We start from the raw sequence: 23,829 nt of genomic DNA on the forward strand, positions 1-23,829 counted from the left end.
CGATTTTGGTGCATATCAAGCTAGCGAAATGGCCGCGAGCATTCTATGAGCGTGGCATGCTAGTCATGTTGTACACGAGTGTCATGGTTTTCATCTTACCACCTGTTATTGATGTTAGTCACACAGTCACGTCGCGTCATACCAATTTTGGTGTATATCAAGCTAGCGAAACGGCTGCGAGCGCACTATGAGCGTGGCATGTTAGTCATGCTGTACTTGACATGATTTGCACGTTAGCATCTGTCACTTATGTCCGTCATACACTCTTGTCACGCCATACACCAATGTTGTAGTACATCACGTTAACGAAACGGCCGCAAGAGCACTAAGACTGTGGCATGTAAATCATGCCGTTCATGACATGCATGTCATGAATTTCATGTTATGACCAGTCATTTATGTTCGTCATACAGTCATATGTTACGCCATACCGATCATGCGAGCACAATGTCGTAGGCGGATAGATAGATAGATAGATAGACAGACAGATAGATAGATAGATAGAGATAGATATGCTCAAAGTCGCAGAAGTTCGCTGAGAAATGCTTCGCATTTAAAAAACCTGCTTCATTATGCGCGGATATAGCCAATCTAGAACATGCTCTGGCGGTGCCCCGCGTGACGCGGCGGCGAATTCATTACGCCGTCCAAATGGGAGGCTGCTATCACCAGCTCCGGACTCGAACAGCTATGGGCAGTCCAAAGGGCCCACGACGCAGGAGAGAGACTTGGTCTTTCTGTTCCGACGTGGGAGCGGCCCGCAACGTGCTGGGCGCGTTCCGATGGACCATAATAAAGTTTATCCATCCATCCATCTTCAGGATGGGGTGGGGGGGGGGGGGAGTTGCTTATACAGGTGGTTAAATTTTTGCTGAAAAAAAAAAAAAGACGCCATGTTTAGTCTTTGACACTCTACACCATGTATTGGCTTGCCTAGTCAGAAGTCAACATAACGTACATGCACAAAAAAAAAACAACAAAAAAAACATAGACCTAACGACCTATTCTGTTGGCATAAATATGAATGGCGTCTACATATATGCCGTTAATTTAGGACGTAATGCCCCAGCAGTTATTATTAATTCATGTCATCCACAGCCAGGAGCCAGCTCTCGTTCTGAGGTTGAGGTCTCTAGTCTTTCGGAACAGACACTGACGTAATTTTCGCTGCTTCGAAGGTGGAGAATTAACGCTCCTGGTGCAACACGTGACCACTGATGTTGATTTTTCATTCTTGTTAAATGATAGATGTATTTGGAGGGAACAATTACTTCGAGCTTTTATGAGCACAAGATAGAAATGGTTTTGGTGACTGATGAAAAATATTTAGTGTCTTCAATGTTGCTGCATTTACGCTTATAAAATGCAAAATAAAATAAATAATCGCGATACGATGGCCAAGAAAGCGCCCAATGATGGCCGGTCTTATAGGTGCGGACCGGCAACCGGCCCACAGTTTAAAAAACCGGCCGGACCGGTCCAAAACCGGGCAGGTGGCAACCCTACTTCAAGAAAGTAAAGAATACTAGAACACGATCACCATATTCGTCGTCATTTTGCTCGTCTTATAAAGTATAGCGAAAAACAAAACGTTATATACAACAGCAAGTTTCCTTGTGAAAGGCAAATCGCCGGTTATACACGTGAGTCAAGCGCGGTACATTTGATGAATTGCCACGCGTGTCTACAATAGGGACTCCGAACGAAATTTGACCTCAATGACGCGTTCTGTAAACACATGCCTTCGGTCGCATCGAGTCTCGCCGAATTCGATCGTGCGCTCGAATTTCAGGGCCTTCCGAGCGTTCAGCCATCGCGTCGCGCGATTCTCAGAGAAAATGCACGGCAGAGGCGCCAAATTTTGGTCGTGTTTCACCTCCGCTTATTTAGATAAGATAATGGAATCCGAGTGAAAACGAATTGACTAGGGGAATGCATGTAGTCTGACATGTAGTATACACTGCATTCACGCGATTGCCGAAGAGGGGAGGGAGTCAACGTCACCAGTTGACGTTGACTCAACCTCTGCAACCTGTTTCTCTCCCCTGTAGGGCGCGTATAAGCCGAACAAGCGAACTTAATTGGCTACCGGACTGCACAGAAATGCCGTTTATTTTACTGACGTCTTTTGTTTTGCAGCATCTTAAAAAAAGCCGCACCTCCCCGAAGGGGATCGTGAGGAAATGCGAATGCATTTGGGTGCACCCGATGAGTGTGCGATTAATTAATGAAGAGAGACGAGAGTGTGCACGTAGAGGCGTAATGCTCGAGTTGCATTGTGTTACACTTCGTCCTAGTGGTATCGTTGCCGCGAGAGATTCGACTTCACCGACTTCCATCGCTATCAAGACACCAAAGCGCGCGCTCCCTGCATGATACATATAGGTCCGAGCGCGCAGGGAGGAGCGCCCGAGCTCTCTCTCCGCCGAGCGAGCTCCGCGATGCGAGCGCCCTCACCGGGTACACTCCTCCTCTCCCTTACCCTCCGCTGGATGGATGGATGGGTGCTATGAGCGTCCCCTTTATAACGCTGCACCGCGATGCGAGCGCCATCACACGCCCGCGCGCTCCTCCTCTCCCTTACCCTCCGCCGCTCACCACCTGCCGCGGTTGCTAGGCGCGGCGCAGCTGTTGCTAGGGGCGAGGAGGAGCGCGCGCGGAGAGATCTGTGCGCACGCCGGCCAGGGACGCAGGACAACCCCCGACTAAGAAATGCATTCGCATTTAAAACGCGGGGCACTGCCAGATGGGAGGCTGCTATTACCAGCTCCGCGCTCGAAGAACAGGTATGGGCAGTCCAACGGGCCCGCGACGCAGCAGAGAGACTTGGTCTTTCTGTTCCGACGTGGGAGCGGCCCGCAACGTGCTAGAGCGCGTTCAGAGAGACCATAATAAAGTTTTTCCATCCATCCATCTTAAGAATGACATTCTGAGAAGGAGCGCGTGCTTGGTCGCTTTCTTTCATTCTGTATTGGCGGTATTTTACGCCGGATCAGAGCTGCACAATATGGGAAGCAGCGATGAAGCTCTTCGTATCGGTTTCACCGTGGCGATAAAAACTATCGGTCCTAACTATTTTCCAACCAACACCGTGATCCCGCATCTTGCATTTTAGAAGTCCACTTTGCATACCTCTGAATTCTCGGCTTCGTTCTCTCTAGGCCCATTGTTGAATGACAAACAGATCAACGCTAACCCAAATTAGTTGTGGTTATGAACTTATGACTCCGGTCTCATCATCTCTTCTCCACGAACGACGCATGGGCAGCTATCCGCTAAGCGGTCGTTTTTGTTTATTAAGTGAATTGTGCGGTGCGAAGCAGGCCACCGAAAAGCCGCCTACCCAACAACATTTAATAAACCGAAGTGGCTATGTCCGCTTGGGTAGTTTCAGACGTACAGCGTTCACGCCCCTCCTGCGAAAATTACTGCTCTAGCTAATCGCTGCCTCCACTATAACTAACCTCAACCACCATAGCAACGAGCACGTCGGAGTGTCCAACGGTGTAATGTGCCGGCGACATTTCATTGGCCGACTCCTATCTAATTGCCGCCGATGTATGCTAAGCACATCTTATGTAGGGCGAGACCCTATGTCGGATGCGCTGTGCTATCTTCAGATCTCATCGCAGTGTCGTTGTCATGCGGTGATCCTTCCCCAGCGGCGTTTTAATAGCTTCCGCGAAGTTGGCAGCGTCAGGAACAAGAGTAAAATTGTTTTGTATAGGGCCATCGTTTGGTCAACTCATCGGCTGCATTCGACTAACAAAGCTCCATTTGTCTAACAAAGCTCAGTGGTAGAGCATCGGACGCGTTATTCGAAAGTCGCAGGTTCGGTCCCTACCGGCGGCAACTTATCTTTTCGTCCACTTTACTTTCTTCACATTTATACCCTAATTACTACAAATAACCTCCCCTATACCTTCCTCGGCATTATTGTGTGCTAGTTCTCATTAATATTGTGTCTAACAAAGAAAAACGAGCCCTTAAAAGTCATCTTCTTTCCTTCAAAGCCCACAAAAGATGCGACTACTTCTGTTTTCTCTTTCAGTTATCACCTTCGTTTTCGATACAGAGAAGCGAAAGCTTTACATGCAAGCATTCCAGACATGCCCCTGAAGCACGAAATGGTGCACTGAGCATATATTAAAAAATATAGATATTGGACTTGATAGGGGATATGCGTAGCTAAATATTGGGAGAAACAGAGAGCGAGAAAGTGAGAGTCAGAGAGACTCGCCTGAGCTCGTGTATTCAAGCCTATCACTCTGTACTGAAGAAAAGGAAAAGTGGAGAACGTGTGTGAGTGATGTTGAGATATGGTGTATAGTGGTGCGAGGAAGCAGTTTAATTTTTCTGCGTTAATTGCCCGCTTTGCGAATAATTTACTGGATACTCATGTTCTACCTATTTTCACGGGTTAAACGAAGCACGCTTGTTTCCTCGGTGGCATTAAACACTACAAGTAATCATAACTATATGAGAGGGCTCTATAGAGCTGGCCTGTTTCAAGAGCTGCGCGGAATGCCTGACCACTATGTTCGGAGATGTGCAAATGGCACTGCATAAGTTCTTAAAGCGATATCACAATATGGCCGGCGCGCGTACGAAGTTTAGGCTGTGTGCGTCAACCATCGGCCAACTTAGTAAAATGTTTCAGTAAGGTATTAATGCAAAGTTTTAGAATGTGTTGGACAGTCGTGAATTCAATGTTTCAGGGTTCTCTGGGACAAACGGTCGTGGAACAAATATTGGAACACTCAGGGGCCGGCGACGTTAAGGGTGATGCTTCGAATAACAGAGAGCTGAGATAGTTGATAGAAGCCAACACAAGACAAACGCCGACTAACAACTGAAAAGGCGCACAGCGGCGGAAAAGAAAGTAGGCACACAAACTTACCTGCGCATGCCAGGCAAGAGGCGACACTTATCTGTACGGCACGCGTGGGGGGTTACGTGAGGGATAACTCTTCGTTTGTGTTGTCTTGATTTCTCTCGTGTGTCCGTTTTTCGCACGCCCGGTCTTTTAACATGATTGAGAATCATGTGCCTATACAAGTCTGAAGCATCTGATGTAGTTACGTTATTTGCTGTCACTTATTCGTACAAGTGTTTCCAAAAGCGGTTATTGCGGATTATGTGAACGTTGCAATATCTTTGGCCTTTTTTTTTTTTTGAGCTCTTGGGAGTGACACTTTTATATATGGCGAAAGTGGTGAGAAGACATGGTTGATATGTGCGCAGAACTTAAAGTTGTGTGGCTAAATTGCACTTTTTGCTGAAAATTACTAATTGCACCTCTCGAATGTCTTATCGGATAGTCATAATCGCATGTTTCATGTGTCCTAGGAGAATTAAATATGAAACCATGTTCTTTATTAAAAATGGGACAATGTTTAAAGTGCGTTGTTATAACCATCAACTCAATTTTTGTCGTAAGAAGCCTCTGTGCTTTAATTTGGGCTCTGATTATTCAAGGTTGAAAACGTCTTCTGTATTTTCGAACTTGCTTGTATATTTTTTTCGCATCTTATTTTTTTAACGAAGTGTAAGTATCTCGTGTTGCTAAAAGAAACGCGATTGTGTGCAGCGATTGCATGGCCATTTTTTAAAGACATCGTTTTAAGACAACGTGTTCCATTTTACATTCTGAAAGAGGGTATGATGATGGCACTGTCGTTTTCTGATTATGATAAACACCAAGAAAACAGAAAGAATTAAGCAAAGAAAACCGAGATGACTAAACAAACGAAGCATAAAGAGATAAGACGTAACAAAATGTGTACTGCTGCTACTGCTATCTAACACAGTAGACTTCCGCGTATAAAGGGAACAGTTTGACAGAGGTTTAACATTTCTAGAATGAAAACAAAGATACACTTTATTTCCTTCTGAATAAACAATGCTCATAACACGCTGCATCTGACTTAGACAAATAGCGCCGTGTCGACTTCCTAACGTACGATTCTAGAGGGTGACAATCAAAGTCCAATGCGTAAGTCGCTGCCACGTGGCACCCAAAGCTGAAGGTCTACATAGGCGGTTCATTTATCCTATCCCAAAGTTTAGGATCCGGAGTCCGCGAGCCGTCCGTTCGCTGCGCTAGGTAACTTCTACGTCTTTATTTCGCTCTCTCCTCGTGGCGCCGACAAAAGAACGTCCTCGCTGACGACAGCCGCCGCGGCCTTTAGTGTTACTCACGTGCGTCACGCGGTGACTCCGCAATGACAGGGTTCAAATTACGGCCGCCAGCTTCAAAAAGCGAGAATACAGGCGCGCGTAACTCCTTCAGCGCGCTGCCTTCGGAGCAAGAAGCTCTCCGAGGCCTATCGCGCGCGCGTTTCGACGTGTAGCGATGGCCGATCGGAACTCGGCAGCGTGGACGCCGACGCTCTTGGGGGCGTTTTCCGTCCTCTTCACGGCCTCGCTGGCGGAGGCCACCTTCAGCGTCGTGGATTTCACTTCCTGCGGTAGGTATCTACGCGATAAAAACTTGGAGGACGCTTGAGCTTCGCATTCAAGAGTGGAACGCGGTAGCGTAATCGGGCCCCGTTCATATCGCTTTCTCATGTGCTTGTCATGCTTCGCTTCTCATTGGACACTTCGACTGTGCCGCGAGGAAAGGAACGTCTGTGCAAGTCACATTCGCCGTTTTAAACTATCCGGGGTCCACTGCGAGTAGAGTTGTGAAGTGCTCACTACGCCATTATTCATCATTTTCCGAAGTAACAAAGTACCCACTACGCGTCGGTAAGCCAATACGTACTTCACACTTTGTTGGTGTTGTGGCTGATGACATAGGCGTGCGCACAGGGGGGGCAGGAGGGTGGGCGGCCGCCCCCGCCCCCCTAATCACCTAAGAGAGGGGCGCAAAGTCAGCCCCACGCATTGACATAATCGGGAGGGGGGCGCGGCAACTCGGGGGGGGGGGGCGCAATGTCACCGCCATACATTGACATAATTGGGAGGGGGGGCGCTGTGACCAACCTTCGCCCCCATGAACCCTGCGCACGCCTATGGCTGATGACGATCAGTCATGACTGAGCGCTTTGTAACGGGTGGGCCTTTAAACCACCCAATCGTCGCGCAATTGACTTGGTGTGATGCCTGGCGCAATTTCCATGTTTCTGCCACGCAATACGACATTTGTTAACGCGACTGCTCGCATTCCACGATGCCCGTTTTGTTTTCTTTTTTCGAAGCAGTTTCAAGCACTGGCGTGGCTCTGTGGCAGAACGCCCGAATATAACGGCTCGAACCCCTTATTTTTATTCTTTGCATCCATCGTGATTTTCTGCTCACAGACAAAACCGACGCCGATGCCGATACTGGAGTCTCTTTAATATTAACGCTATCGCGTTAATATTAAACACGGAGCCTTCCTTGCGGACTTCGACGGATGAGCGAGGCCTCTCCAACTACCGTGTTATATCGCATGTGCGCCAACTGAGCGAACATTTGATTTGATTTGAAACGGTTCTAGGATCCTATACTATACTATATATGGTACTACCTTCACCCATGCGATGCCTGCCTACTTCTGGTCTCCCGTTTATGTGCTGGCGCTTGCCGAACTCGCTTACTATTATTTTCCTCTATAAGACTGCCCCTCAACGTGTTGTCGCATGAAACTATACTTTTGCACCAATAACACCAGACAGTGTTGTAGGCGAGGCTGTCTGTACATTACTATGTGTAGCCATGTTGTGGAACGGGTCAGCCGACCTTGACATCTACTTGTTGGCGCACCGAATCTAGACATGTTATAAAATATTAATATAGTGATTGGGGTTCCCATTGCAGTGCTCGTTCTCGCTGTGCAGCAGTCGACCCAGTCATGCAGAGCAATCAATGCTGTGTGTAAGGCAATGCGCGTCTGCTTATCCCGACGCCGCGCGCATGAAATTACGTGCGCAAAAAAAAAGAGGCTATAAAAAGATTACTTGCTGAACCTTTATTGATGACTTACGGTGCGATGACCTCGGAGAAGATGAAAAGCAGCTCAGACCTCTCGAAAACAAGAATATCAACATCTTCCATGCAATCTAAGAGGACGTAAAACAAACATATATGGCAACAGCGCCGAGCCCGCGACGTCTACACATATGCCAATAAAGTTTTATATACTCTTCTTCCAGTACTCGACCTAATCAGATTTGTATTACTAAAACACGTCGACGTACGTTAAACTGTGGCATGCGTCCGTACTCTGGTTACGACCTTCGGACGTCGCTAACTGCACTTGTTGACTGTGGTCATCATAACCACACGGGGTTATCGTCACAATTCAAGAGACCTCCTTTGCGTACTATCCTCGTTATCGATTTGTGACGATAAGCACCTTTAGTACGGCAAAGGGCATACAAGGATCATATTGCACGGTAGATGTAACTATCCTGTTGTGCCCTGGTTCTGTGTAACTTTAGAGACAGGACGATTATTTCAATTACTTTCGCATTTATGTGTTCAATACGTAAGTGACGTCCATCACGTTTAGGCGGACATTATCTGCTCCAGGCACGTAGGCAAGGGGGGGGCCCGGGGGGCCCGCCCCCCCCCCCCCTTGAAATTTTTCCGGCCTTCTACATTCCCGGGCAACTTTTGTTTTATTTTTGCCATGGAAAGACTTTCTTTCGAACAATTAGGCCTTGCCCCCCCCCCCCCCCCCCCCGAAAAAAAATCCTGGCTACGTGCCTGATCTGCTCCGTATATGCAACGCCCATTGTCGGTCTAATGTTGTCCGTGGCATGAGTAAGGTATTATTGCTTTTCATATTCTGCAATTAATTTTTAGAACTAATGCAAACATATATGTAAAACGTAACAGCTTGAGCTCTGGAAGCTTTTGGTGGGTTTTTGGTTATTTTAATTGGCACACAATGTAACGCTTCTACTTAAAGCGTATTCTGCGATACCATGGAAGTTATAAAACAAATTACCAGCATGCGCTTTGAAAAATATTTATTGTCTTCTTTCATCTGACACAGGGGGCGATGTGCTACAAGTTCGCGTGGACCCCTGCGAAAAGCTGCCTTGCACATTTAAGAAAGGCCGATCGGCGAAGATCGAGATGGACTTTCACAGCGGTAAGATTTGTTTTCCGAGATAGTGAAAATTCGGGATTGTTGGTTCGTGGTGTTCAGGTTGAATAGCGTAGAGCAGGGCTCGGCAGCCTTTCGAGGCGGAAGGCCAAGTTGCATGAAGCCGATACGGCGGGAACCGGACGTCAAATCGGGAGGGGGGCTTTGCGGGCAAAGAGAAAAAATTCGGCGAATTGACAATGTGCAAAACTGTCTAAGTTTTGGCTAAATTTTGGCTAAATTCTGGCGAAGTGTGAAGATGGGGCACAATGCCAAATGGAGACAATCTTTCTTTCTTCCTGTCTAATCCCGCTTAAGGTAAAAAATTCCATGTCGGCCTTCAGATAGGAAGGGACAAGAGGAGGGGGGGGGCGACGTCGTGCCGGGGGCCGCCTGATACTGCCCCCGGGACACATGCGGCTCGCGGGCCGCAGGTTGCCGACCCCTGGCGTAGAGGAAACGAACACGAAGGGAAGAACAAGGCGACACACAAAGCCCTAACCATAAATATGTATCCATTGTCCCAGACCACGGTTTTTGTATGCTGGCGCAAGGCCACCACTCATGTACAAAAAAGCTGATGGGGTGCTAATGCATTCGGGACCTAATATCGAAATATTATCAGCTTCGATTATCTTTCTTATGAGCTTATTGTCATACATGAAGCATATATTTTCTCGTGATGACGCTGGAAACGTTTGTAAGGGATAAACCTGAGCGCTCCATGTTCTTTGGCCTTTTTTGAACTGCTTTGAGTACCCGAACAACGTCAAAGAAGCAAGCACCATTGATAGACGTCGTGATCACTCTAATGAAGAAATACGCTTGAAAGCAATAAGGGTCTTGAAGTGCGGGACAGCACTTCAAGAAGCCAGGTAATTTTTTAAGTGCGGAGCATCTTAGGGGCCCGGCCTGTCGTATGCTGTCGTATGCTGTCATCGTATACTGTCGTAGCTTGGCGTAACGCAGGCAAAACCACGAATAGCATAGCCATCTGTAGCATATCGAGCACGCGCTTGCGCCAAGAAGTCTTCTACCTCTTGTTCTTCGAGCGCCTTGATGATGATAAGTGCGGAGCACTTTAGGGGCCCGGGCTGTCGTATGCCGTCGTCGCTTGGCATAACTCAGGCAAAACCACGTATAAAAATAGAAAAAGAAACAGGAAGCAAGCGAGAAATAGAAAGAGAGAGAAAGAAAGAAAAAAAAATAGGAAGAAAAATAGAAAGAGCAAGAGAAAGAAACAGACAAAGAGAGAGGAAGAAATAAATAGAAATAAAGAGAGAAAGAAGGACAGAAAAGAAACGGAAAAAAGAGAAAAGGAAAGAAGAGGAGGAAAGAAAGAGAAAACCGAAGAGAAACAAATAAGCCTGCCCAGATCTGTACTTCCTTCAGGCTTGGCACCACTAGTATGAAGCTGCTTTTTTTTTTTTTTTTTGCAAACGAGTGTGTTGTGTGCTTTTAGTGTAGAGAACGCACATCATTGCACAGAAAAGCCAAAAGAAAGGTCTAGAAAGACGAACTTCCGTGGTATAACGTCAGAGCGGTCGGCCTGAGTGTTGCGACTCTGTCCTGATGGATCCACGCTGGAAAGTGGGTTTGAGGGAATGTAGCCGATAAGATAAGGAGGATGAAGGTGAGGTGGCGAGTAGGATGATTATGAAGAAAGCTGTTGAAATTTTTATATTTGAGGAGAGGCGTTCACGCGACTGGATCGCAGCCAGGAGGCTGTGTACGGCAGACATGAGTTGCACAGCTGTTCTCGCCACAAGAGTGTTGAGCGAGATAGCAGCCGCCTCAGGGCATCGATTCGTCGCAGCATCACATCATCACATTGATGGCCGAGTTTAACGGAGACGTATAGCAGCAAATGCAGATATGTTGGTGATACAGGTATTCTGTTTGCCAGCCAGCAGTTAACAATCGGTTAAAAAAAATGACAGAGTGCAAGTGGTCAGATAGCGCTTATGTAGAGCACTACGGGTTCAATCGATGGTTATCGGTGAAGGCAAAGCTTTTTACCTCTGAAGTCTGAAACAGTATGTGCAGGCTGCACAGGACCTTAATAAAGCTCTTACTACACAATCTATTATACTGGTCATGTCCTGTACAGCGTGTTCTTTGGAAATTAATTTAGTTTCAAGTGCTAAAATTAAAGCAGTTGATGATCGCAACTTTTCACTGTAGTCTTCTATGCAGTTCGGATTAGTAATTCATGCATTTATTGCACGTTCTGTTTGCAGTGCTACACTACTTTTTTGCTGGCTGCTACTTTATTGTTGATGAGCGTCTCGTTGTCCCGCGGTATGTTTCTCATTGTCCACAAACTATATCGTTGCTGAGGCAGCGTTCTAGGTTACATGCCCACAGAGCGGATTGAACGTAAGCTGGCTTCCTCTCATTGAGACTCTATTCACAGGGAAGCCACCTTTGAAGGTGTATATGCGCATAGGTGCAGACACGTTGGGTTTATCGTTTGAAAGTCTCGCCAGTGGCTGTCCCCTGCGACAAACACCAATACGTAATGTCGCCCGTATTTGTCGGTTCGTGTCTTCATTTCGTCTCCGTCCTTTTAGCGCCATACCTATTTTCCTCGATCAATACGTAGGTGTCCATATCCCTAGAAACACTGCATTGTCGCGGTTGCACTTAGTGCTTTTCCTAGCTTACGTAAATGAGTATTTGACCTGATAAGAACGTACACATTTTTCTAAAACGCGATGTGCGATTTTGTTTGCGAATTAACGTTTATATGACATAAGAAATTACATGTATCTCCGAGGAAGTTGTGCCGGATTAGAACTGCGCAGCTTAGACCGTTGCATATGCACTATTATGAAAGCAGCAAATAAAAAACGAAATAAAAAAAACCTGTTCCAAATCGCGGTGTCCCTCGTTATCCTCTATGCGTACGGTTTCTTGCGCTGCAATTATCCTTATCGGAGAACTGCGGGCCATTTTCATTTTTTTTTTTTCGTGCAGTAAATAACCAGTCCAGCGTGAGCGTGGGTATTATGGGCAAGTCTCACGGCGTGTTGCTGCCGCTGCCGTTCAACCAGAAGGACGGCTGCACCAGCTCGGGCCTCGACTGCCCTCTGCAGGCAGGCCGGAACTACACTGTCGCGCGCGCAGTCAAGGTCTACCGAATTTATCCAAAGGTAAGTCGAAAGGGTTACACTGCACCGTAATTCAAAATTGGAGAGATCGATGAAAGCAACGGACTGCACGGAGGGAAAATCGTACCTTACCAGGCTTGGGCAATGCGAACGAATAAGCTCGCTGCATAGACTACATAGGCTACGCGGCGACAGTTCCATCTGCGATGCATAACTGAGCCTACGCACATCGTTAAAATAGCTCAACTTTCAAACAAAAGCCCACGCGGAAGCATGAAAGAAAAAAGAAGGGTAAGCAAGAGGTAGAAGAAGACGGGACTCGTCACGTGCCCTCTCAACTTGGATGAGCGAGAGAGCAGGAGAGGAATGCCGTTCGCGATGACTAGTCGAATCAAGGGAAGAAGGCCTGCTGATCTGTATAAACCAAATAAACGAAAAAGCTACATGAAATAGGATCAGATCATTCATTTATTCAATGCCGACTATATAAATTTGTTTAGTTTATTTAGGTGAAAGCCTTAGATGCCTCATCAAACGAGAAAATTGACCGTCGGCGCCAACACGAGTGATGCACGATATCATCATGTGATGAAGTCCCCGTATGACGTAATCATGTTGTCACATATCGCCGAAATTGGTGACGTCATCAGGCAGTCATCATGGCGTCACATAACGTGGCATCACGTCATGACGTCATCACATGCCATCATCGCTTGGTCAAAGGGGCCGATCACGGAGGCAGTGCAAAACCAGGCCTGTGAGATGCAGAAGGCTTGAAATGCCTCCGATCCTGGGGGCAGTGCAAAATCACGTTAGACACAGAAAGCTATCGGAGGGGGGCAGGGGCTTTGTTTATTTATTTATTTATTTATTTATTTATTTATTTATTTATTTATTTATTTATACTGTCAACCCTCTGTTGAGGGTTCTTACAGGGAGAGTAGAAATAGATGCAAACAAACCAAACAAACAGGCATGTCAAGTGGCAGCGTAATCATTTTAATAGATGTCTATAGATTTTTCAAATTGGCAAACATCACTTGCATTTACCACAAAGCTTGGTAACGCATTCCAAAGTTCAATCACAGCTGGGAAAAAAGAATAACGAAACACATCACTGCGAGCGAAATATGGTAGTAAAACATAATTGTGATTAACACGACTGCTTCGTTTCCCTGGCAGCTTCAAGTACTCATCTTTGTTAATTTTTAGCTGTCCATGCAGCATCAAAAAAAAAAAAAAACATTAAGCCGGTTCTTTTGCCTTCGTGCTTCTAGTGGTTCCAGTTCACATGACTCCAACATCTGCGTGACAGAATCTGACCGGTGGTACTTTGTGCATGATCAATACATCGACTGAGTAGAAAAAGATGACTTTCGCCTTCGAGTCGTATTAGGCGAATGCATGAGGAACTTAATAAAGTAGCTGACTGGGCTAGTTGGTTACTAATACTGAAGATAAACAGCGCAAAAAAGCACGGCTACGAAAAGCAAACATACAGGACACGCGCTGACTTCCAACTGAATTTTATCAACATGAACGCGTCGTATAAGTGCCTGTGCGAATAGTTACAAAAAAAAGAACAAAAAAAAATGCACTGACACGAAAGCAGCAAAGACAGCATTAACAATCACAGTGGCCTGCTGCGCAAACCCCCGTATTCCAAGAAACAGAGCTCCCTGTCAGGTAGCGCTACCGACGGTTTGCTAACGCACCTGCTCCTCTCTCGCACCATCTGAGCTGCCTCCAGTTCCAGTGGACCATAGATGACTGTGGTCCACTGGAACTGCGGAGTGCACCCACACGTGCTCACATACAGTGCCAGGAAGCTTGCTTTACCATTACGTACATTATTGGCATGTTCATGTAGACCTCGTCTAGGTATCTGCCCGTATGGCCCACGGAACATAAGGGACCCTTTGAGTTTTGTTATATCATGCACGTACTACCTCAAGTACACGGTGTACTGGTGTTTAGTGCATTGGAAGTTATTATCAGGCGTCGCCATCAAGTGTTTTGATGTGGCGCTACACCACTGTAAGTGGCACGTGTTGCATTTCCGGCTTCGCAGATGGAGATTCTCGCGGTGTTCCAAGTGAGCGGCAAAGGAGGAGACGTATTAGCCTGCGTCGAGTTCCCCATACACATCATGTGACCGACGAGAGATCCGGCTACGGGAAGCAACGTTGAACTACGGCAGTTCAAAAAGCGCGCAGTGTAGTGTGCCACGACAGCAGGGCCGCGACAAAAAAAAAAAAAAGATCGTGGACACAAAAGACAATAGACCGCATCTGCGACGACGGCAACAGAAGGTTCAACAAAGAGCTGCGTGTCGTTAGTTACGGCAGTGATCACTGTAAAGTGTGCAGACGTGGCCGGAAGGACCGCTGCTTTTATGTAAAAACATAAAAGAGTGTACAGTGATGAAAGTGGAACGTTATTGACACGAATAAAACACATCTACAACACGTTTAGAGTGATCTGAAAGATTACAATCTACTGCATTCGTTACGTGTGGGGGGCCAAAATACAAAAATGGCGCATGACCAGACCTCGGTACGCTTGCAGTGCGTATAGGTCGACGGCAAAAGCCATGAACGGCGTAGGTGTGTGCGGGAGTGCGTAGGCGTGCTGGTGCAAAACGGTTGCGCAGAACACATTTAGAAGCGGCGCTCTGCTCAACGGAGCGATCGCGTTCGTCTCACGTGAGCGGCTTGTGTTCAGTTTGGTGATGATTGTTGCTTTGTTTTCATTCTTTTTTCTTTTCGTGTAACGGGCTGGAGTCGGTAATAATTCATCTCCACTTTCTATAGACAACTTACGGGTCTGCTGCAATGTTAGATAATTTGACGAGTAGCTTTTTCAAGCGAACTAGTAATAGACGCTAACAGACCAGCGTACAAAGCGATATAAGATGAGTACGAGTTCGTTTCGTTCTAATGACACCCAATGAATGAATGAATGAATGAATGAATGAATGAATGTTACGCACCAATGTGACCAATAAAAATATTCAATTATTTAGACGCCTGAAAGTTTGCGCCAAGTCAACAACGCTTGGTTTTGTTTTGTTCTTTCTTAAATAGGTTTATGCGTGGAATGAGTGATATAGAATTTGTCTAGACTATTCCACTTCTATTTATTCCTCATTCCTTTAAGATGTGAGAAACTAAGAAAAGAAAAAAAAGAGATGTAAGGGCTGCCACAGCGCTGCGTTCAAACAATACCAGACTGCCGTCCAATGCGCTACATAACAGCGAGGTCAGAGTTTTTACTTCAAGAAGGAGTCCTACAAACACAGCTCAGATGCTCACGTGAATAGAGTCAACGAAAGATAGACTTTACACATCGTTACGCAATATCACTTATCGTTAAATATTTATAGCTCCGCGACCAACAATAATAATTTTTTTAAAGTCAACATTTCACCTCAGCTAAGTCGTTAACATTAGGGAACGTTTCCCATGCTTTCTAAAAAAAATGAAGATCGTAAGGATAGGGCGGAGAGTGGAAGCCCTGCTTCAGCCATAAAAAAAGAAAAGTGGAATGACGTATTTCACACCAAAAGACATTTGTGCACACGCATTATAATCGAAAAATATGGATTACTCCGCTCGCTATTGTCAGAAGGTCGTTTTTTCTCGATCTAAACAAAAGCTTATTCAATTACTCGGTAAATTACATGCCACAATCGACAGGACGAACATGCTGCACCACGAAGATATAAAACTTGCACGAGAAAGATGAATGCTATAATCGGAACACTTTCTTTGTAAAGGGCCCTGTCTACAAACGTCGGCAGCTTTTTTCCCTCTATTTCTTTCCCTCTCTGTTGTCAGGCGGCGAAGTCAGCGCAACGACCGTAAATCCATTAGATGCGTTGCACGCGACGAGCTCTATAGTGCGCACTGAAGCTGCACTGGCGTGGTGAAGACGACGCACATTGTAGGTATACACATAGCTCCCCGTTGTTTCTTTTTTCATCCCCCTTTGAAATCGCTGTTGTGCTTTCTGAATCCAGTTGCGTATGCCTCCCTTCACACAAAAGACATTTGCTTGTGAGCTAGACATATGTATGGGCCAGTATGGCCGGTACCAGTATAAGCAGAAAAGAACAAGGGCGCATAAGGACGGTGGCTCTCGTAATGCACGCACCCAACCAGCTTTGAAGAGGGCTTGTGCCCTCATGCGAGGAGGAGCTTTGTTTGTACGCTTTAGTGTTGTTACTTGACGTTACCACTCATGCCCATAGAATGGCTGGTTTGGCCAGGAATGACTACCATCGGCGCGCGTAGTCAGGAATTTCCAATCGTCGAAAGCAACATTTGAGCTCGGAAGTCCCATCTATGCCCCATTTCCTGTCCCAACCGTGCCTGCTATAACTTCACCATTGGGCCTTAGCGAGCAGCGTCGCTACTTGGTAGGCATGAAATATGCTACCTTCACAAACGATGGCAACAGATTCATGCGTTTAAGTGTACCGTCCTCGCGAAAACACAAACGTTGATAAAGGCAACTTATCGTCCATCCGGATAGACTGAATTGTTGAAGGGACAATCAAGGAAATAATATGCGAGGCTTTAGAAGACAGACTACCTTGATGATTGGTACGCGTATGACTATGGTGTGAGTAGGTAATCACTTAGGAAACCTGTTAATTGCGCTAGTTGGTTCAGATTTTACATATACACACCTTATTTATTTATTTATTTATTTATTTATTTATTTATTTATTTATTTATTTATTTATTTATTTATTTATTTATTTTCTTTATTCAATACTGCCAGCAACCTTTTGGTCGCCGAGGCAGGAGTGGTTACAGTGCAGAGAAGGTTACAGTTGCTACAGGTTAATGTTGTGTCACAACAACAACGTAAGAATAAAATACACAAACACCAACAAGAGTAATACAATGAACAATCAATCCTTAGTTACTGACGTCAAATAGCAAAGCACCCCTGTCGTATTACAAGAACAATACAATGAACAATCACTAACAATAAATCACTTTCAAGTATCAAAGCACATCCAGTAATCACAAGTAGGAAACAATAGCCGATCAAAAAGATTCAGACGTTGACATATTTACCACCTGGTTTGGCAGGCCGTTCCACGTTACTATGGTCCGCCGAAAAAAGGAACCTTTGTACGCATTTGTTCCGCATTGAGGTACCAAGATGGTCTCGTTGTCTTTCGTCCGGGTAGGTCGTGACTTGCTAAATTGCGTCTATGCGTGTATGCCTGTTAGAAAGGGCAGTGAAGCAGACGTAAGAAAAGCGCATGTCTGACCTCCAGGTCACTGTCCCTGTCGAAGGCGAGATCGCCAGCCATTTAGGGCAAGAAGTTACAATGTAACCGAGAAAGTGTTGATAACTATATAATATATAGTTATCGACACATGTACTCGTCATACTGAAGGGGAGGACAAGTACAAATCAGGCGCTCCGTGTATGATGCCGTCCATGGACGGCACAAATTGACGTCGAATCGAACGTTAAGACAATACACGGATGCTCTTTCATGCAATGAAATGCATCTTTCATTCATCTCGTAAAGATTCCTCACCCAAGGCTATACTAAGTGAGCGCTTACGAAACGTCAATTATGCTTTTCTATATTCGTATTGCGTAGCACAATAAACCACGAGACCAGACGTTGACTAAACGGCGTTTCATCAGCGCGGCCACCGTATCTAAACGTTCTCGCTAAGTTCCATGCATGTATGTCTGAATACATTCGCAGAATGGGAACCAGCCGGGACGATTATACATCCCTTCTTATCCGTTTCCGCGCATTGCCATAATTGCTAATCTCCCTTAATAAGAGCACACGGTTACCCAACCATCTCTCGCACACTAGAGAGCACCTCTTCCTGCGAAGCCACGTGATCTCCCTGGCATCTACGCGAGGCGCGTCGAGGCATTGGATAATGAGAACGAAGAAAAGTACGCAGACGCACGGACAAAGGCGTACGCTTCGTGCCCTGCATTCATCGTGACGCGCACCCCTATAGCGTACCACTGCGACACTCGCGGAAACCTTTTCCGCAGTGTCCTTCTCTCGTTTTCATACTTCACAGCATAGGGGGACGTAAGGCTGGAGACTAAAACGAATCCCTGTTCGAAAATGAAAAACGAGGCGTTCGTATGCGGTTTCCGCACCTGTTTGGAGAAACGCATATACTATAGGCACCCGTTTCCAAAGTCTGCGTCTCGCGACTGCGTTCTGTGACGCGCTCGTTGTAATTGGAAAAAGCTTCGCGAGCAGCAATTAATCCAGCAGAGCGCAGCCCATCGACCGCGCCCCCGCAGCCACGTCGCTGTGACTCGGTTACGGAACAGCGGGCTCGGACCGCGGCCAAGACTAAGCGAGCCGTGACCAGCACCGTCGACGTCACGGTCAGCGCGCCGCTTGGCTGCGCTTGTCCGGTGCCTCGCCGCCATTGGTAGCCGACCGAGGGACTGCAACGGCCGAGGAACCCAGAGGCGGAGGAGCTCGCTCTTCACTGAGCTGCGTCTTCACCGCCACGCAGGAGGTAAGCGATGACCTTTCTTTTTATTTTCCTTCATTTGACGCCCGATTGACGAAGCGCGATTGTACGAACTTAACAGCCCATCTACTTGGTAGGCAAGCCATGCCCCCTATCGGAGACATTGGAAACAAGCGGGGACTTTGAATCTATAACGGTCACGTTCCTTTTGTTACGTATATGAGAGAAGCAAGCGGCATTTTCAGGGGATGTTCGAGCGAAGTCTGAATAAGCTGAATTCTTAGTAGCAAGAAAAAAAACTTGTACTATACCTGTTCAAAGGAGCCGGAGGCAGCGATTTGTGATGGTGTTCCACATGCTTAGATCGCAGAAGGCCGATCTATGACATATATCGCTTAAAACGAAATGGTTTGCGAATTCGGTCCAAGAGAAAGCTGGAGAGTTACATTCGATCATTTTCACGTGAACATTTATTTATTTTGTTTATAAATACTGTTAACCCTCTCTTGAGGATCATTACAGGGAGGTACGACACTCTGTACAAATAAATATTATAATAATATCTGGGGTTTAACGTCCCAAAACTGTACAAATAAAGTAGGCACTAATTATAGAACTTAGAACAATAAGACATACTATATACAAATTTATAAAAACCCTCTTACAACCAACGAAAACATACATTTGAGCTCCTATAACAATAAATAACATTCGCAATAATCTTTACGATAAATCACATAAATGTACATCAAGTAAGTGCATAAATTTATTACCATCGTTTGTATTTACTACATCACTCGGTAACCCATTCCATGCCTCAATTACATACGGGAAGAAAGAATGCCGGTACATCTTCGTTCACGTAAAGTAAGACTGCAGCACTCGTCTATGAACGGCGTATGGCAGCTGTAAGCTCCAGCGAGCCTCGTATGCGCATAAGCGAACTCCGAAAGTATTCCGTTCAGCATTTATTTACAAAGCCAGCACCTACGCGGCTATGACCAATAAGGGAGATAGCTAGTCACTTCTGAAAGGTTACCAATACGCGTACATGCTTCATACGACATCAAGCACCACAGTAACTACTGTAGCGTGCAGTGTATAGCCACCCTGTCATATATGGGGCGTACTTCAACTACAACCTCTTCTCGGCAGCAGTACACATTGCCCACGAGCGCTGACGGCCCGAAACGCTATTCATAGCATACCACATGAAGAAATTGAGGTAATTTGCTAATTATTTGCTGGCCCTAATCACCACGTGGTTCATGGTGACATTCTTTGCTACACAAAGCTGTAACAACTTTGTCAATTTCAGTGTTGTTACGTGGCTGGACCTTGTACGCAGTGTTATTTTCAGCATGTACGGCGTTCGCGTGACTGCATTTTATGTGATCTGTAGTGCTACGTGACTGGACTGTATTTTGTGTTGTTTTTGGTGTCGCTACGTGAATGGACTTTGTGAATATGTGATCATTCTTGCGGCTTCACCGACTTACATGAACTCTCCCTAGGTGCTCTATTATGTATTTTTTTTCATTGCTCTTCTGTTATCTGTGAAAAAGAGTAGCTGGCACTATATAAAAGCGCTAACATCTCCTGACATATAATTAAAAAAAAAACCCTTCCCATGAAGCTAACTACGGTCGGATTGTTTACTGCCCATCTCCGGCCACGGCTCACGCTACGATTTTTAAAAGAACAAAACGCTCGCGATCATGCCACTAACATCTTCGAACTTGCATTTGTTCTGACAGGTAAAGCCGGCCGCTCTCTATTAACACGATAGCGTTAAAGAGCTCGTTTCGCAGAAATTCCGGCGTCGGCGTCGTTGGTTGTGAGCGAAAAATCAGCGTTGTCAGTGAGCGAAAAATCGAGAAAGATGCAAATAAAATTAATAATAAAAACCTTCGGTTCAAGTGAGAAACGAACCCAGGCCTTCTGCGTGCCAAACATTGCTTGAAACTGCTTCGGAAAAAAAAAAAACACTATTTGAATGTCATGTAGTGGGAGGAGTCTCCTTAACTCGTGTAATATTGCGTGGCAGAAGCGTAGAATCGCGCCAGGCGTCAAAACATGCGAATTGCGCAACGAGTGGGTGTTTTAAAGGCCCACCCATGACAAAACGCTCAGACATATTTGATCATCATCAGCAGCAGAAGCATCAACAAAGTGAGCAGCTGCGTAGGTTCGCGTGTTGCCTTACGGACGCGTAGTGGGCCCTTCGCTGATTCGCAAAAGAAAGAATTATGGCGTAGTGGGCACTTCGCAGGTGTACTTGCAGTAGGCATTAGGATAGTTTGAAACGGCCAATGTTAGGCGCACAGACGTTCGTTTCCTTGCGGCACGGTTGAGGCATCCACCGAAAACTGAAGCTAGGCTAGCATTTGGGAAGGCGATGCGCACGGGGCCCGATTACGCTATCGCGTTCTACTCTTGAAGGCGAAGCTCAAGCGTCCTCCAAGTTTTTTCTGTTTGCTTATGTATGTCCACCGTATGTTAGATGACTAATTTATTTGACGCTGCTATGGCTCGATAGCGATCACCACATGGCCTTTCCATGGGCCAACGGGGACCCCCTTCTTCGAATCGTAGCAATCGTGAATCACTGCGCTTGACAAAGCACTAAGATGCGAACGTCGCGGCCATATTGCTACAATATGGTGTGCAAGGCGTTCAAGGCGTTAAAACACCACCCTTTCTTCGATCGCCACGTCGAGTGAGTTTTCAGGGTCGCCGCCGACGTTTCTAATAATAAACGAAGGAAGATGCTTGTCGAACAAAAAAGCAATTGTTAGTGATAGCTGTTAGGGGAGGCAATGAAATAACCAGTTCAGCTCAGTCTATTTACCGTACTTGTATAATGCCAATAAAGGTTTAAAGAAACAACAAGTAAGCCATTACATTTAGGTAATTCTTCAGTCACCTTCTTGTGGCAATAATAGCAAACTGTAATCAATTGCAATGTTGAATGAAGCAAGTTTGATTGAAATCGGTTAACATTTTTTAGCCGTTATCTGCGCATATTCGTTTGATGTTCTGTATTACGATGGTTACTGTGTGGAGCAATATAAAACGTCGTCCACAGCTGCCGATGCCTTTCTTTATAGGATGCATTCGGGCGTGCGATCGCTACGTTCGTTACCGCGCATTTCTCACCTCTAATGTTATATGTTGTATCTGGTTTAACGCTGTCTGCGAAAACTTACACTGGTGAACTCATGGCTAAAAAGGGCTCTGTGAAGTGCACTATGTGCACACATTTCATACACACGAAACTGTAAACATTTCTGCACTTGAAGGAGCGACACCGATAGATACGGGCGAACGGTGCAAAAAACTATTGCGAACACAACCCACGAGAGTTGTATCTTCATGTTCAGTGCATGCGTTTCGAAGAGCCAGAACAAGCAGTACAGATAGTGGACGCGGATGACACCGGGTGCGTTTTGCATAAAAGTTCTTGAAAAGATGTTGTTGTGCTGGCGTGCGGTTCTTCATCATTATGCAGATGAAAACAGCATCGACCGCACGACAGAGACGCATGCAGATAACGCTCATGACGCGATGAGCCTTGAACATGTCCATTGCCATGCGCCACGCATGGCGCATGGAAATGGAGGATGCGGCGGCTGTGGTGGATCAGGGAGCAGGGTGGATCAGGGAACAAACGGGGGTAGCCGATTTGCTGGTTACAAATTAAGGGGGGGGGGGGAAGGGATCATGCAGTCGCGCTCAACGTGCAAGCTCTACGCACCTGGTTAATTGTCGTGATGCAATTGAGAAATTTTCAGGCATAAAATGGAATGAGATCGTGCAAATGGGAGATATTAAACGAGGCCTTCGTCCTGCGGCGGACATCAAAATAGGCTGAGGAGGAAACGACGCTGTAACGACGTCATAGAGTGCTTGTACGACCTACAGCCACCAAGATTTCAATATGTCAGCCCCGCAAACAGACAGAGAAAAAAAAACATTTCACTCGAATCTCGTAGGTAGCATGGCGTCGTTTAAAGCGTCGGTTCGGGCTATAGTCGGTCATCCATACTCTCGGTTTTACAGCGCAGAATCTACGGTGACAACATACACAGCGACACGAAAGGCACAAGAGCTTTCGTGAAATTAGCTGTCAGAAGGGTATCTTGAAGGGCAAGTTGGTATACATGTCAGATTCAGCACGGACAATGAAACAGAAAGGAAGAAGGCAGCGAGGTTAACCATAAATGTGTTCGATTGGCTACCCTACGCTGAGGAATTGGGAAAGGGGAATAGAAATATGAGAAACAGAGGAGGGAAGGAAATGAGAAATAGGGGCGCTGCCGCGTACTTGTGGGATTGCACTATAGTAGTTAAGAGGCGCTCACACAGGCCGATCGTTCTCAAGTAGCTCAAAAGTGCCTTCACTGCCTTGTGGGCCGACGAGTGATGGTGGCGGTGTTCTAACAGCACCGGCACAGTGAGCCACTGACCGTCCAGTTATCGCAACGCGTAAGAAAGCGTTTTCCAGATTCCTGCATTCAGGCTACACTCACAAAGCAGTCTAGTGCTTTGGTTGAGTTTGATCGCGGAGGCAAACGTGCAACCATTTTCACAGCGAACAACTATTTCCAGATTAAAATTATTTACTTATGTACCACGGCCGCTTCAATATACCGCTATCTCAATATCTTTAAGGACATTACACTATATTGAGGCTGAATCGCTGCCAAGTGTTTCGGCAACTCTTAAGATGCGTTACTGTCCACAAAGTGCTTTATTTTTCCGTCGGTCGTCTCTCGTTGGAATAATCGACCAAACACGCGTACGGCTGTGTGTTGCGGCCGTGGCACCACTTATCTCTTGGCGCACTACATCTAATGTATTTAGTTGTCAGGTTCCGTGAAATTTATCGTAGCTATAACTGCGTATTCCTCCTAAACGAAGCTGTTCACGTACTGCGTTCCTGCACGGGTCGTGATAGGTACACAATATATTCAAGTAAACAAAAAAGTTTGTTAAACAAACTTTAGAGGATGCTTGAGCTTCGCCTTCATGAGTAGAACGCGATAGCATAATCGGGCCACCCCACCCGCCACGTTGGTCTGGTGGTTATGGTGCCCGACTGCTGAGCCGAAGGTCGCGGGATCGAATCCCGGTCGCGGCGGCC

General features: G+C 46.2%; 1 protein-coding gene across 1 annotated transcript; it reads left to right on the forward strand.

Annotated features, from left to right (window-relative positions):
* The first annotated feature begins 6,337 nt into the window (after positions 1-6,337).
* Positions 6,338-14,647, forward strand: LOC125757707 (NPC intracellular cholesterol transporter 2 homolog a-like). Its single transcript, XM_049413617.1, has 4 exons — positions 6,338-6,470; positions 8,987-9,085; positions 12,059-12,234; positions 14,264-14,647. Exons 1-4 carry the CDS (start codon positions 6,356-6,358, stop codon positions 14,345-14,347), a joined length of 474 nt encoding a protein of 157 aa, XP_049269574.1. The 5' UTR covers positions 6,338-6,355; the 3' UTR covers positions 14,348-14,647.
* The last annotated feature ends 9,182 nt before the right edge of the window (positions 14,648-23,829 follow it).

This window comes from Rhipicephalus sanguineus, chromosome 3 (genome assembly GCF_013339695.2).
Source record: "Rhipicephalus sanguineus isolate Rsan-2018 chromosome 3, BIME_Rsan_1.4, whole genome shotgun sequence".
Taxonomy (NCBI): Eukaryota; Metazoa; Arthropoda; class Arachnida; order Ixodida; family Ixodidae; genus Rhipicephalus; species Rhipicephalus sanguineus.

What these genes read in the sequence shown, in the direction of transcription:
- LOC125757707 (XM_049413617.1), top strand. Translation starts at nt 6,356, where the DNA reads ATGGCCGATCGGAACTCGGCAGCGTGGACGCCGACGCTCTTGGGGGCG. An exon ending in CGAGATGGACTTTCACAGCG is followed by an intron (nt 9,086 to 12,058) that starts GTAAGATTTGTT and finishes TTTTTCGTGCAG; the next exon opens with TAAATAACCAGTCCAGCGTG. An exon ending in TCTACCGAATTTATCCAAAG is followed by an intron (nt 12,235 to 14,263) that starts GTAAGTCGAAAG and finishes CCGGCTTCGCAG; the next exon opens with ATGGAGATTCTCGCGGTGTT.